Source organism: Megalops cyprinoides, chromosome 1 (genome assembly GCF_013368585.1).
Source record: "Megalops cyprinoides isolate fMegCyp1 chromosome 1, fMegCyp1.pri, whole genome shotgun sequence".
NCBI classification, from domain to species: Eukaryota; Metazoa; Chordata; class Actinopteri; order Elopiformes; family Megalopidae; genus Megalops; species Megalops cyprinoides.
The window spans coordinates 46,439,699-46,456,463 of NC_050583.1; the positions used below are offsets into that span (position 1 = coordinate 46,439,699).

General features: G+C 46.9%; 1 protein-coding gene across 4 annotated transcripts in view; it reads right to left on the reverse strand.

The window, feature by feature from the left end:
• vti1a (vesicle transport through interaction with t-SNAREs 1A) overlaps positions 1-16,765 on the reverse strand; it is a 137,048-nt gene that overhangs the window by 39,083 nt on the left and 81,200 nt on the right. For 2 of the 4 annotated variants that reach the window (XM_036548323.1, XM_036548314.1), the window contains 2 exons: positions 10,844-10,914; positions 8,997-9,058 (listed from right to left, as the gene is read on the reverse strand). In XM_036548323.1, coding sequence (XP_036404216.1) covers positions 8,997-9,058; positions 10,844-10,914 — 133 coding nt within the window. Of the gene's footprint in view, positions 1-8,985; positions 9,059-10,843; positions 10,915-16,765 lie in introns of all 4 variants that reach the window. The other 2 variants (XM_036548339.1, XM_036548330.1) reach the window with 1 other exon arrangement.

The following is a 16,765-nucleotide window of genomic DNA, read 5'->3' on the forward strand; positions in this document are numbered from 1 at the left end:
AAAGGAATTTCATGTCTCAAAACGGTTTCCTATTAAACTATTTAAAAATTAATCTAATGGTTTAACACACTCTTTATCTCTACCAGCCAGCTGGTACCCTGTCTGGCCAACCACTGAAACCTGGTCAAGCTGCACTTCTAATATTGTTGACTCCTTATGGTTTTTCGCTTGTGTTGTACTCTGCCTCACTTAAGTTGCTTTGGATAAAAGTGTCAAGTGAATAAAGGTGAATGTGAATGTAAATGAAAGAATGTGTGTAAGGAAAGAGAGAGGAGCAAAGAGGAAGAAGAGGAAGAGGATGCAGAGGCGCGCTCTCGGCTGTCTAACACAGCGAGCGGTAACGCCACAGACGCGTGCACACACCTCGCAGCAGCCGGAGTGATGGGGAAATAATTGCGGAAACTGCATGTGCAAAACGTCAACCTTTCTGCTTCCTCACGGCCCACAATGCACTGCAGCACTTTCACATCAACAGCCACTTCCCAGAAACCCAATCTGTTTATTCTCTCTCTCTCTCTCCCCCCAAAACATCCCTTCAACACACACTAATAAGAGAGTGAGAGAAACAGAGACAGTTTATGTGTCATTGTGGGGACAAATGGCATCATTTCTGAGGAAGGCTAGGATACATAATGAGCCTAAAAAGCGGCTGCGACAGGCTTCAGAGTCTCCTGTCACTTCCACACTGCCTCCGTCTCCACGGACAGCGGATAAACCGCACGAGACCGCGCAGAAACCCAACTCCCAGACCTTTCATCTTTCATATCAGCAACGAAGAGGAGGAAGGGAGAAGCCTCCATGCTTCCACGCATGAACCCAACCCACCCTCCACCAATAAAACAAAACCAAAAAACAAAAAACCCAGAGACAAAATAGAAAAAAGACAGAAGAAACCAGTAATGAAAGAACAATGAAACAGACAGGGATGACACCATAGACAACACTCCGGAAAAACATCATAGATAACACCATAGATAGCTTCACAGACACCAGCACAGACCTCAGGCTGAGAAAAAAAGTGTGTTGAACCACCAAGATCAGGATCCACAATGTTTGGTGTGGTAAAGAAAACGCTATGAGGTAGGATGTTTCAGCTGTGTGGAGCTGCTGGGAGTGGTCACATGAGACTGCAACAGTGCACTGAAAGCCTTAGAAACAGATATTCATTCCTCACTCACTGCTGTAATACACACACTGCTATAACACACACACACACACACTGCTGTAACACACATACACACTGCTGTAACACACACACTGCTATAACATACACACTTCTGTAACACACACACACACACACACACACAGCTATAACAAACACTGCTGTAACACACACACTTCTGTAACACACACACACACACACACACACTGCTGTAACATACACACACACACACACATACAGCTATAACACACACTGCTGTAACACACACACTTCTGTAACACACACACACACACACACACACACAGCTATACAACACACTGCTGTAACACACACACACACACACAGCTATAACACACACTGCTGTAACACACACACTTCTGTAACACACACACACACAGCTATAACACACATACACTGCTGTAACACACACACACACACAGCTATAACACACACTGCTGTAACACACACACTTCTGTAACACACACACACAGCTATAACACACATACACTGCTGTAAGACACACACTTCTATAACACACACACTGTTATACACACATACTCTCACACACACTGCTGTAACACATGAAATATGGTCTAACACACACACACACACACACACACACACACTGCTCTAACACACGTACACTGCTGTAACACACACACTGCTCCACTTTCACACGCATTGTGTGATCACTGCAGTTTGCTTTCATATCTCCACAATAACTTGTTTGTTTCAGTCAAGAATTCAAAACCTACAGCATCCAAGTTCAACAAAGGTCTGTTCAGTTTTTTTTAGGGTTTTTTTCCACACATCTCATCTGGCTCTGTGCCAAAGTGAAAAGAAAAGAAAAAAAAAGAAACAAAAAAAAAAAACAGGAGAACTTCTGTTGGGATTGGCGGGATGCATGGTACAGTAATGTACAGAAAAAAGAGAGGCAGCTGCCGTTGCCAGGACGATAGAATACTCGATCCGTTTCACGTTTACGGTTGAAGCCGTTTGCCAGGAACATGCAAAAAAAAAAAAAAAAAAAAAAATTTCAGAGAGAAATGATAGCGGAGATTGGCTGTCTCAGAGGAAAATGAACTTAAAGGATATCAGCGATGCTGAATAAATTCATAGATGGGAAAGAGTACAAATGTAGTACAAGGAATTATCCGCAGCAACGCAGGGGGAAAGATCAGAGTCAGCTGGAGCTGCAGGCCCGCAGGGATGGCCCCAGCTCTGGGGAGAAGCTTTAATAGAACAGCCTCCTCACTGCACTCTGGCTATTCCTGCTCCTCTTACTCACACTTAATAAAGTTCAGTCGCAAAACAGCAACACTAACGAAGAAAAATAAAAGAAAAAATAGCAACAACAAAAGGGGCTTTGGACGTATTTTATTTAACCTTCTCCTGTGCTCTTCTGGCGGTGGACCGCGGGGGTTTAACTTATATTTCCATCTGAGGGGCTCTGTATATGAACTTGTCACCAAACAGAAATGTTCATTTTTGGAAAGCTCTTTGAGGAAGGCTGGCAGTGCCCAGTGAAGGTGCCAGCTTGGCACACTCAGGTTATACAGGTTGGTGATGGAATGCAAACCTGCAGTCAGCCACATCATGCTGAAACAGAGGTATCTTTCCCCTGGGCAGTCTTCTGCAGAGGCTGGCTGTATTCATACAGAGATGTAAAAATATCACAGGTCTAAAGAACTTAAAAATGTGATGGTAAAAAGCACAGAAAAGGGGGATTTGTGTCATACTGTAAGTGAAGAGCAGAAAAACACAGATGATGTTCTTTCACAAATCTACACAAACTCCGAGTCCATTACCACAGCCAAATGTTCAACAACGTCTGCAAAACATGACACATCAACATGGCTGCAAACATTGAGAAACATCAACTATGACCTGTGTGTATTATTTAACATTTTTAAACACAGTGGAAAGAACGTTGGTTCGTCTCCAGGCAAACAAGTTAAAAAACCTCTACATCGAAGGTTTTACTGTAGTTCAAAACATGACCTTCCTGTGCCAAACCTCATCCAGAATCTGAACTTACACTGCAGTGTGTGGTACATTTTCATAACCATTAAATAATGTAACAAACCTAAAGAGTCCTGAGGAAAAAAGGCATTTATATTGTAATCAGAATTGCAAGGCTGACATTTAATTTTCCATGCAGATTTGAACTTAAAAGTCCTTGAAACACAAGACCAAAATACATCATTGAAATGTTATCAAATGTAATGGCTGAGATTTGAAACGTACTTCACAGGACAACTTAATGCGCCCGGTGCTTCTGAGCAGTGTCTCAGCTTCCACACCGGAAGCTAAAATAAAGCGCGACTCAAAGCGGAATTCAGAAGGAGGTGAGTGCCACACCTCGTACTTTTCCGCTCCTCTCTGATGAAAGACAGAAATGATTGGAGTCTCGCTGTCCTTGGCCTGTGAGAGCTTCGTAGATGGAAACGGGCTGGCAAACACTGTCGCAGTGAACTAACTTTGCGGAGCGCGCAGTTAAAGTTCTGTTAAGGACACGCTGTTTAATTCTCACGGAAATGGGATTTTTCTTTTCAAAATAAAAAGCTACCCTTATTTACATGGAGATTATTTTTCTTTATGTGGCCTTACAGTAAGGCCCTGCGCGGTACAGACCCTGAAGGCTTTTGACAGCTTAAAAACACACTGTGTTCCCCCTGAATCGGTCTGAGGGATCAGGACTGGGAGCTGCTGAAACATAGCCCCCGACGCCCCCAACAACCCCCCCCCCCCCCCCCCCCCCCCCGACCCCCCGACCCCCCCCCACCCCAGGGCTGCTGCATCCTAATGAAGGCTTCCTCTGCAAGCAGCTATGGGAAGACAAGGCAGCTAAATAAATAAAAGAATAATATTAAAAACAAGACTGAACTATAATTTGTTCCATCTTTCAGCTTCAATTAAAAATAATATTAAATCTTTTTGTTAGACTTCACAACAGACTTCAAGCTGCCTCCCAAGACTCCTTCAATTAGCATCGCAGAGCCTCTGCATGTCATTATTTATATGACCTACATAGCGCATATTTAATATTCCAGGCTGGGGAGCCTTCCCCATGCTTGGAAAGTGTAAATTTGGAGATGTTGGGGACGGACCGAGCCCTTTCATCTCTGCCTCTTCACTTTGTTTGCCGATGTGTGCCAAACGGCGGCAGCCAGTGGGAGAGGGCCCCGACGGCCCGAGTGAACGTCCTCACGCCCCGCGTCGCCCACGCCCCGCGTCGCTCACGCCGGGCCACCGCTGCCGACGCCGCCGAGGGAGGGAGCGGCGAGTGACGGTGCGACAGTAAAACACCAGAGCGTCTCTCTTTACAGCGCAAATTCTACACTTACATTAATACTGCTACTCCTACCACTAATAATGATAACAATGATTAAGATAATATATTCTTATATAATTATATTTTATAGAATTATATTGTCAGCATGTACACACACACAACACACATATAAATACTTATATATACACACACACACGTTTGTGTGTGTGTATTGTATATTACAGTAGTAGTATATGTATTATATACTACTACTAAAGCTACTTCTACTACTACTAATATTAATTATAAAGATGAGGCACACATTCCTCCTGTGACATGTACCGCCACACAATCATCTGTTGGTTATTATTTGAGAATAATAAGCCTAACTACAATGGAAGCAGAGGTGTGTATGTGTAGTTATGGACTGACAGGCAAGGCCAACCAGGCGGCCAGCGCAGAGGTGGCTGTATGAATGTGTCTCAGAGGCGGAACAGCATGGGGAGCCCAAGGCGAGGCCTGCTTCTGTGTCAGCAGCACTGTGTCCACGGCTTGGTACGCGCTGCAGTGACTCTCACTCTGAGCCCAGCTCCTTCCCCATTTCAAAGGCAGAACCACAGCCGGCCCCCGTCCCTGCCACCTGTGACCCCCCCCCCCCCCCCCCACTCTCCCCCACCCTCCCCCAACCCCCCCACTCCCTCAAAGTAAGGCATGTGTCCATCGGAGCCCAGGTTTAACCAGGGTGGCTCATTGTTATTATTATTGTTATGGGTATTATTATTATCACTAAAAGCATAATGGAAGACGGCCTTATCCAGCACAACTTACTCACAGCAGACATTCAATGACTCTGCCCCATCTGGGACTCAAACCAGCAAACTTACAGGGTAACCACAACTACACTCTGCTGCCCCAAAAACTCCAACTCCCAACCTAATAACGGCACGCATTCACACAGTGCCTTAGTCAGAATGGGAAGTGCGTTAGGAGGAGCAGGCAGCACGTCAGGAGGGGCGGGCAGTGCGTTAGGAGGAGTGGGCAGCGCGTCAGGAGGAGCGGGCAGCGCGTCAGGAGGAGCGTTAGCTGGGCCGGCTCTCGCCTCGCTGTGACACAGGGACAGGATCAGAAGCAGCGCGGTAGAGCCGCCATGCTTCACCGCCAGCTCACCTCTGTCTCACCCGCCAATCTGTTTAATTTGGAGCCAAAATTAATGCAACAATATGCAGCGTGTTGCCGGTAACAGGTCACTGACTTACAATATTTCTTTCAGGTGTCATTTTGTCCCCACAGCATGAGATGGATGGGCTCCCCAGCCAGGTGACCCCATGCTGGGGGGTTTGGGCGCCCGCGGAGGACCTGCTCCTGCAGCCTTTTAAAGTGCTCATTAGACGCTGGTCCCTGTTAAACTCAACATACTGGACTCTTCTCCACCATATGAAAATAACCTAATGTACATTTGAATTGAAGAAAACTAGACTGCGTTCAATTAGGAGTTATTAAAACTAACGTTCAAATTGTTGAGAACCAAATTTATTCCATAAATCTCGATTGTTGCGTGTGTGCACACATACATATAGAAACACACACATGCTTATATAAAAAAAAAAACTAAAAATACATAAAACGTAATCATATATAGATGTAGATGTAGAGAGAGAAAGAGAAACATATCATTGATGTGTTTGTTTTTTTATATCTTTGCTTTTCTAATCACAGCATTAAAAGTTAATGAGATCAGCAAGACCATGACAATATAATCTAAGCCCTTAGGGCTTCTGATGCACAAATGAATAATTTATTCCAAGCAGAGGCAGGTGTCAGTCTAGCTGCAATGCTGAGCGTGTTGCATGCTGGGATATAAAAAAGGTTAAAAAAAAAAAAACAAGAGACTGTCACTGAAGCCTTCCTTTCCCGCACATTATTAATAGCTGGATCGGGGTTTTCATTCTCTTTGCGGTTTGTGTTTGGGGATTTTTTTCCCCCTTGTTTTGCTGCCATTCTCACTGCTGGTACAGCCTGTTTTATGCCTATAATGTGTGGTAAACACTGAAGGCTCTTTTCGGCTGTGATTACCGCGGCTGCAGGAAGCCCAAACAGCACGCGCAGCAATGCAAAGGAGCCGCGCGCCTGCCAGGGTCTCCGGCGCGCCCCGTCCGAGGCCGCAGCGGCGCATGCTGCGACCCGAAACGCTCGCAGGACCAACCTGCACGTCTCCGAGACCGTGAAAAAACAAACAAAAAAAACCCCCCCAAAAACGAAAAAGAAAGCTGTGTTTTTTTTTTTTTTTTTTTACGTTTATCAATGCCCGACGGTTAGAAATGATGATTAACATGAACACCTCCGTCAGGCGCCGTGCTGCAGGAACGTAACGGCAGTGACATTAAAGACAGCAACGCCTGCCACGCAAACAGCACGCGTTACAGCCGCGCGGCCCCTCCTTATCCTTACACAAAGTGATATTTTCATACACCGCCGGTAGCCGTAAACTTTACACAAAACAAAACGCCCACTACAAAACGCTGAGAAGGAAACCAGACTCACACACACACGCGCGCAAACAATATTAATCAATCCTCTCAAGCCCACAGATGCAGCGTAATGAATGGCCAAACTGTCAGCGCTGAGCACGATCCACACAAAGGACAGAGTGCTGGCTATTTGGTTTTTTTTTTTTGTTTTTTTTCTGCGCTCCCTGGTTATAAATGACTTTTGAGAGCCCATACAAACTCAATATTAAGAAATGCTTTATTTTATTTAAAAAAGCCTGTCTCTGCTTTCATACCGGGGAGAGCGGACTCCGCCAAGCATAAACCCGGCGAAACGCATTGGTTTAGAAAACTCATAAATCCTTATTTGAATCTGCTGCCTGGGCGCGAGGCAGCGGCAGCCGCACACTGGCAGTGCGCTTCTAAATGCTACGTGTGATTAAGTCTTCCCATTAAGTGACAGCTGAACTTTAACATTAATATGATATTATTCAAATAACTGCGCGTTATTTACTTTAAACTAAAGGGGGGGGGGGGGGGGGGGGGGGGGGGGGGGGGGGGGGGGGGGGAATGATGAATGATTTCTGGACAGCTCCAATGACACCGTGCAGGCGGACCCTCTAATGAGATTTGACAAAATGGAGACATATGCAGAATATGGGTTCCACTCGCCGTCACGGCGAGACTATCGCGCGCCTCCTGCCCCTCCTGATTGTCTACAGCCGCTGAAGCATCCATTTCAATTGCCACTTCCTTCCTGGCCTGGATTTTAAATTTAGCTGGTGTCATTTACATATTACTCTTAATCAGAAACGTAGCGTCACGGTTCAGGGGCAGGCGCCCCGGCAGTTTATAAAATGGAGATGTGACAGACGTTTAACTGAATGTTGCTTTTCTTTTTCCTTTTTTTTTGTTCTTTTTCTGAAGCCTTCTCTGGCGGCATGAGGTGTTTTTTTTTCTCCAGTCTTTTTTTGGAGGCTCTGTGAGCGGGATGAAGAGAATTTCACCTGCCCAGAATGATGCACACAGCCACCCTGCATCCCAGAAACAAAGTATACACTCCACTGCGTGTGTGTGTGCGCGCGTGTGTGTGTATGTGAGAGACAGTGTGTGTGTGTGTGTGTGTGTGTGTGAGTGAGAGAGACAGTGTGTGTGTGTGTGTGTATGTGAGAGTGTGAGAGTGTGTATGTGCATGTGTGAGTGAGAGAGACAGTATGCATGTGTGTGTGAGAGAGAGAGAGAGAGCATGTGTATGTGTATGTGAGAGTGTATATGTGCATGTGTGTGAGTGAGAGAGACAGTGTGCATGTGTGTGTGTGTGTGTGTGTGTGTGTGTGTGTGTGTGTGTGTGTGTGTGAGAGAGAGAGAGAGAGAGAGAGAGAGCATGTGTATGTGTATGTGAGAGTGTATATGTGAGAAACAGAATGTATCTGTGTGTGTTGTGTGCACGCCCATATACACACATGCTCTCACATGTACATGTGCACATGCCCTACAACTCCTGGAGTGAAGTTTTTAAGACAATATGGTCAATAGGGTAAGAAGGGTAATAAGTTAAAGACGTAAGAGTTATAGACATATTCATGTACTGACATATCCAAAAGGAGAGAGTGGTAGGGCCTTCCTACAAAACACAGCTGACTCTCAGAGAAAGTCAGTGTGTCTACGGTTTTATGTAAAGGTTTTGTTCTTCAGCTGTATGCAAACACATGCACACACATATACACAGACATACACACACACGCACACACACCAGCCTGGATATTATCTATATATCCCGGTGTTTACACCTGAATCCCAGGTGTCAGCATCAGAGCGCCCACATGGGAGCCGATGGATTTAGGAGACGAGCAGAAATCATTTTGCCGTTGAAAAGAGCAGCAGCGTTTGTACATTGTGTATGCTGGTGTTGGTGTCAGGGTGCATTTTCAGGAGGCAGACGATGTGAGCATATGGGTGTGTATTTGCTGTGTGTGTGTGTGTGTGTGTGTGTGTGTGTGTGTGAGTGCGTGGAACACAGGTAAGAGGAATAAACATCACACAGAGTACACCTCCAGGCCTACCTTGTTCTTACCTTCTCAGCATTCCTGTCAGAATCCTGGAACTCTTCCCCAAGTTGGCGTCAGTCTCTCTCAGCTTTGGAGACAAAAGAGAAAGTTCAAATGAGCATTCACACTCATACATATTCAGGCAGAGAGAATCTGTGTTTATGTGGAAAACGGGGAGATACAGGCAGAGCCATGGAGAGACTCGTTTAGGGCTAATGAGACCCGTGGTGGTGATGTCACTTCTGGGGTTAGAGGGGGATTCAGGAGGACCAACAGGAGGGCAGGACCCTCTGGAGAAACAAACCTCACATATTATCTCTCTCTTTCTTTTTCGCTCTCCTTCTCTCTCTCTGTCTCTCACTCTCTCCCACACACTCCTCCTGACAGAGGTGAGAAACCTCTGTCAGGAGGGGAGTGTGTGTGTGTATGTATGTGCATGCGTATGACTATGTGTGTGTGAATGTGTGTGAGGGTGTGTGACTGTGCGTGTGTGTGCATATGTGCGTGCATATGTGCGTTCATGAATGTGTGTGTGAGACACTGTGTGCGTACGTGCGTGTCACAGACTGCTGACACCGCACATGACAAACGGCCCCTGAATCCTGGGCGTCGTCAGGTTTCTGCTGCAGGGCCGTGGCTCTGAGCTCTCCTCCTCACTCTGTATATCTCTGCCGCTTGGCGGTGAGACCCCTGCCTGGTCCACAGGCCCCTCGCAGCAGATGCGGCTCTGGGTGGAATTAGGCTTTTGGCTCTCAGTGCAGCCAGAGAGCCGCCCGACGGCGTGCTCTCTGCGATAGATTCCTCCCGAGAGATTCCCCCAGCTCTTCCCCAAAAAAGACACTTTTTTTCCCCTTTTTGACAGTGATCGTGAGAATGCTGGAGACACAAGGTCACAAGGCCAATGCAACAATCACAATGTGGGAGAGTGTGTGTGTATGCTGCAGTGTGTCAGTGTGTGCATGTGTGTAGGAGAGAGTGAAAGTGTTTGTATGTGTCGGAGAGTGTGTGTATGCTGTGGTGTGTGTGAGTGTGTGGACTCCCACCGACTCCTCCATGAGTGCAAAGGAAAAAAGAAGAAAAGGAAAAGACAAACAGGCAGTTTACTGGTCCTCTCATCTCCCCTCACATCTCTCTCCCAGGCAAAGTGTGTTTAAAGGGAGTGGCCTGTGGAGGGCTACTCTCCGCAGACAGCACACCTTTGAAAGGACATGTTTTATTTCCTTTGAAATCGGCCGCCGCGCCCGCTGACATGTTGTGATCTTTAAGCATTCTTCACAAAGAGCCATCGGAAACAGCCCCCTGACAGCGATCGCCCAGCGAGCCGGGCCCTGCCAGCCAATCGCGGTGCGTCCTGCCTGCGTCGCCGGGACACGGGCTGTCACCTGATGTCTGAGTTGTCTCAGCCGCCCCCGTTTCCGAGCGCCTCACCTGTGACCCCCGCAGCAGAGAGAGTGCTGGGAAAGGATCACGCACACAGACACGTGGTGTTCCTAGGCCTCTCACATGCAGCATTTCCTGTGCTCCCATTGGTCACTTCATTCTGTCTGCTTCAGGAATGAATGCTTAAATGACCAAAACCAGCACAGATAAGCAGGCTTTTTCTACATGCAGTACGCACAGGGAAAAACTGATTTACCAAAACCATATCGAAAGAGAGTGGCTAACAACGCCCCCCACCCTTGAAAAAAGAAACATCAGCTATGAAGAGATGTCATTCTGGTAATAACACAGAAGCAAGCAATGACAGCAGCGCACGTGTGTATATTGATACACAGTAACACACACACAGCACATCTAGTGGAAACAGGAGAAAAAGTGAGACTGGGAGCAGCAGGGCGTGGTCGGGCGGGTTAGGGTTAGGGCACACACTCACCCGCTCTCTGGCCCTCTGGATCTTCTCCCGGTCACTGTGCAGGTTGCTGAGGATTTCCTGCCCGACTTGCTCTGCAAAACAGGATGATAACATGTTATAACACATCACACTGCTCCTTTGGTGTGATACAGTTTGATAATAACAAATTAATTACATATCACTACTGTTCCTTTGATGTGATGTATCGCCATAATATCAAGTTAATAACACATCAATACTGTTTCTTTGGCGTGATACAGGTAGGTAATAACAGGCTAATAACATCACAATCTGATGTGACATTGCTGTCTAAACAAAAGAAATACTCACTTATCATCACCAACATTTCATTTAATCCTAAAATGTCCTTTTAATTATGTGGCCCTATAATAGATCTATCAATACAGAATACAGTCCTATGAGTGCCCAGCACTATAAACCACTGTTTATTATGAGTGCCCAGCACTATAAACCACTGTTGATTGACTTTAACAGAGTCAAGCCAAAATGCAGGGTTTCAATTATGGAATAGATGCAGACTATTAACTTACTCCTGAGAGAAAACTTTATAAAAGACAGCACAGGGAAAAAAGTCAAAGTGATAAATAAACTAACAAGTCAGGTTTTAATAAAACCTTCCATTATAGTATTCATCCCTTAATTCCCCACGAGGGGAAAGGCAATATCCAGCTTCAGGAAATTATGATCTACAATGAGGCTTAAACTCTGAAGCTCCTGCTAATTGAAATCCTTGACCGTTGTAACCACACTGAAGGAAGAGCCAAGCACTCAGACGGCCAGAAGTGGAAGCTTCTTAGCATTTATGTAAGACTGCTCCAGGACATACTGGCCTTGTTTAAGGTGCGTGTTTGCTACAGGGTCAGCCTGCCCAAACAGTCACCCCCGCCAATGAAAATAAAAAATTTCAGTTTCACTTCCAAAGGAATAATGTGGAGTGTGCGGCTGTGAATTGTGCTGTTGTACTGAGTTATGCAGAACACCTCCATTTTAACTGCTACACACGGGAGGCTTAGTACTACAGCAGGACATTGGACAGTGCTAAGCTGCCATTAGCAACCATCCCGGTAAAACCACGAACAGCCATCGATGGCAAAAACAGGAGAAAGGGGTTAAAACCACTGCCTAACCGATACTGACCAACCTTTAACAAACCTCCTCCAAATGGATGGGCAAAACGCTCTCTACGACTGACCACAGATGCACTTATACACACACACTCACGTACACGCACACACTCACATACGCACGCACATGCACTTTCGCACAAAGGTGACCAACAGAGAGGAGGAGGAGGAGGAGGAGGAGGAGGAGGGCAGAGTCTCGGCACACTGGGACTCAGCATTCCCGGCCAAAACCCACCGCACTGGGCTGAGAAGGGAAAAAAAAAGAAAACGCTTCAAGAGTTTGTCCGGTAGCCAATAGCGTCTCTTTGATGTTGTGGAACGCGTGCCCTCTAGGTCCGGCCGGATTAGCGCTGACACAGTTCCAGCGTAGGTTAACACGAGCTACAGCGATTCCTGGCGGGTTTGTGGGGTCTCAGACCGTCCCTCTCTGCAGTGATTGAATATAAGGCCGAGCTGTGGCCAGATGGTTGGGGTTAGGAGACATCTCTCCTGGAGGGGCGGCGGTGTGAGGCTAACTCTTGCCCTCTTTGTTGCCTGTTCATGTTTGCGAGTTCGTAAACAGCAAACTTTGCGACGGATCATAAAACAAAACGCATCAGAGCCAAATGCTTTTTTTGTTGCCCAGATGACGTATTTCGAGAGTTATGGCTCTACCCAGAAAAGACATCTTTTTTGGAACTTAATTGGTAACATCCATGCAAATCATCCCTCAGAATAAATTGCAACAGCTTCATTCCTTTGAAAAATGCGAGCTGATCTGGATTTACCCCCTTCATGGGGTCACCAAATCATCAGATAATTTACACTCACTCCTCTAAATGTCACAATCACAGCAATGCTTTTGGCTGCTAGTCTAACAGGCGTTGGCAACGATTTCCCCGAAACAGAACATTCACACGTTTCAGTGATGATGTGAGCCGCATGTCTTTTTCAGATACGACTGATTCTCCTTGTCATTTCAAGATCTTTCCTAAGAGCATGACCTTCCAGGATGAAAACATCTCCCAAGGTTTTCGGGGCCTGGGAGACTGCGGTCGCATTGGTAGCATGTTTATTCTAAAGCCCTTTTAAACCTTCTGGCTTAATGAATGGTGCTGAGGTCAGTAGAAGCGGCGCGGGTTACAGGCCACCAGAGACAGAGAAGGACAAAGGTGATAGAGGCCTGTCTGAGCCCCGGGGGGCTTCAATGCTTCTGGGGAAAGAGTAGGAGCCCCCCGATTCTAAACACCTGGATGAGAACAGCTGTAACCCCCCGATTCTAAACACCTGGATAAGAACAGCTGGAACCCCCCCGATTCTAAACACCTGGATAAGAACAGCTGTAACCCCCCCGATTCTAAACACCTGGAGAAGAACAGCTGGAACCCCCCCGATTCTAAACACCTGGATAAGAACAGCTGGAACCCCCCCGATTCTAAACACCTGGATAAGAACAGCTGGAACCCCCCCGATTCTAAACACCTGGATAAGAACAGCTGTAACCCCCCCGATTCTAAACACCTGGAGAAGAACAGCTGGAACCCCCCCGTTTCTAAACACCTGGATAAGAACAGCTGGAACCCCCCCGATTCTAAACACCTGGATAAGAACAGCTGGAACCCCCCCGATTCTAAACACCTGGATAAGAACAGCTGGAACCCCCCCCCCCGATTCTAAACACCTGGATAAGAACAGCTGGAACCCCCCCCCCCTACACACACACACACACACACACAGGATGAGTAGAGTAAAGCAACACATGCTCAGACACACCGATGGCACCAGAGACACTGAGGCTTCCACACACCTGCCTTCCTCTGTAAACACACAGCTGCCATCAGTGTGCAGCACACACTACACCCACTGCATCCTGCCACCGCCTCTCTCTGTTTCTCACAAAAAACGAAACAGAACGGAATAAAACACACTCACACCCTCATTTTGGGGGGGGGGATGAACAATCTTTGCTTGGATCAAAGGAAGGCTTTCAAATCCACTGAGCAATCCAAAATAAACCCCACATTCATGACTGCATCGCACTATCCAGGTGTTCTACTCAAAGCAGTGCGCAGCTCCGAGCTGCAGAACGGGTTACATCTGGCAGTGAGACAAAACTCCTACAACACGCCGAAGAAAAGAAAAGCCCAGAAAGACGTGTCTCTCCCCCCTGTGATGGATGGATAAATACATCTGTGCCTTCATTAATTTCTCATCAGAGACCAGACAGATTGAAAGATACACAGATTAAATAAAGCAGTCAGACAGACAGATGATGAATAGATCAGATTAAAAGAATGAGCACAGAGATTAATAATAGTGTTATTAACAATAATACCAAAAATAATTCAAGCTACAGAGAGGGGCGGGAGAGTGGCAGGAGGAATGATCTCGCTGCGCACCTATCCATCCGTGTCCGAGGCGCAGCGCAGCTGAGCGGTCACTGCAACTCGGGCCTGGACTAAGGTTCCACTTGGACAGAGGAGGGCAGGAGAGCCAGTGCGCGCAACTGCAAATCTCCCCCCAAATCTCCCCCCCCCCGCGCGCTGACAGCCGGGGCACTACAGCACGGACGCTCCAACCAAACGCTCACACAGCGGTGACCGAAAAGAGCAATAAAACAAACGAAACATGAACCTGCTCATCCTTGCACGAGTCAACAGTGTTTTACCACGACCACTATGAGTGTTATGATTGCTATTGCTACTAAAATGAGAGACGCCGCTGACAGAGGAAAGACAATAGTAACATAAACAGTAATAATGCCCTATGTGGAGTGAGAAGATGCTGAGGAATTTTGAAAAATTAAAACTTTTTTCCCCTTACTTTTTTCTTGATGTTGTTGTTTTTGGGGCGCTGTAAAATCCATCAAAAACTGATTAGGAGTGTTCCAGGCCAAAGCCTGGAAAATACATCACAGATCACAGACTCCCATTTCGGCATCCCTCGCCAAGTGCCCCTAAGATAAATATTTCCCTTCCATATCTGACCACAGACCGGTGCTCCCATACTGTCCCCCTCCCGGAGAGATGCTGGGCTGTGCACACATGGCCTCCCTGAGGTGAAACCCACCACTGTGCGACTGTGCGGTTAACGTGCAAGAAGATGAGGTGGAGGCCGAGTCCAGGAGAGGACAACCCCCCTCCCCCCGTCACACGCTTACAGAGCTGCTCCCCAATCTCCAAACCCAAGCCGGAATAACCCAGGACCTCCGTTACAAACACCAGCACTTTCCACAGTCCTGCCCTGTGCCCTTCACGATACACATCTGCAGGTCAATGCTGTCTGAAAGAGGCGCTGCTCGCTGCTGAACTCAGTGTGGGTGGCATTACGCTTCTCAGCGTGGTGATGAAGCAGGTCTAGCCCTGGCATCTCATGTCCATTGTTGCTATGGTGCTGGTGTCTGTGACTCATCGGCCATTCTGAGAGTCTCCTTCCTGAACGGCAGCAGGAGGAACAGGAGCAGATGGAGCAGGAGCAGGGCACGTGGTCGTCTCTCCTCTCGCTCTAGCGTAACGTGTAATTACGTGCTGGCATGTTTACGCCGCACGGTGATTGGTTAATCCGGCTGCTGGTGCTGTGGTGTAGCTCGCTAAAACAAAGCCTCTCTCTTCTTGGTGTTATTTACACATTTCTATCACGGGTTTGAACAGCAGACGCCCTTATCAGAGCACACATGTAGCGCACCATCCACCAGCTCATTTACAGAGGCCATCCAGGCTTAGAGCGCTCCGGGAAGCCCAGGCCAGGTGTCTACACCTGCATCTGTACGTCTCACTTCTTAGCAAGGTCGGATGAGAAAACACAGGAAATCAGCTTCCTTCCTACGATGAGCATACTCCAGCTTCCTCTCCCCAGGTCCTACATGAATATAAATATACATACATATCCTCTATGCTAAAGCGGCAATTAGCGATTTCAGGGCTTAGCCGGAGGAGGGCCTTGGTAGGCCTGCAATGAGGAGAGCGCTTCCACTCACGCTAAAGACCCATCTCCAGGGACCATTTAAAACCCACCATCTTCATAGCCAGGAAAAGAAAATCAGCATTACAGATGACATTTTTAATTCATGCTTTTAATTTGGTCAAATGATTTAAGCCACCAGCGTGGTACAGTAATTATGGAGCTGGGAGCAGAACCTGGAGGTTACAAGTTTGATTCCCAGGTGGGGCTGTGCCACAGTACACTCTGAGCAATGTGAACTGTTACTCTATATACAGCTGTGGCGAATGACAGATACTAATAATAATAATTATTAAAATAAAAAGAGAGGACTGACCACTAGTGAAGCGAGAGAGAGGCTTCATGAACCAGACAATGAGCAGAGCTACCACATGCTGTCAATCAGCAGCTCATAAGGACCAATCAAAAGACTGTTCTCCCCCTATAGTAATGGATCACTGTGTGGTTTGTTTGAGTTTGAGTCACTGGTTACACACGAGGGCTCCAGAGATTTTTAGGTTTCCTGGATCACCACCTTCCCATGACTGTTTTGAGGCAGAGGGGCTTGTGGGCTTGTGTCTTTAATCCCTTCCAGTGGGCTGGGTTTGGCCCTGGGGTATCAGTGCCCTCCAACTCTGTCTCCGTTCACCCAATCTAATCCTAAAAAACATCACTGCAATGCAATCCAAACACCTCACCAGACACACCAATTCAAAAAAGGGGGTAACTAACATGTAACTGAAGAAGTGATCTGAGTTCTGTAAGAAATTGTAGAATGTAAGTAAAAGAGTTTGGCATTGGGTATGTATGAGGAATAAATACATTTTGAGCTGGGCTTAGGTCTGTATGGATTGGCTACCTGGCCTGCACATGAGAGGCC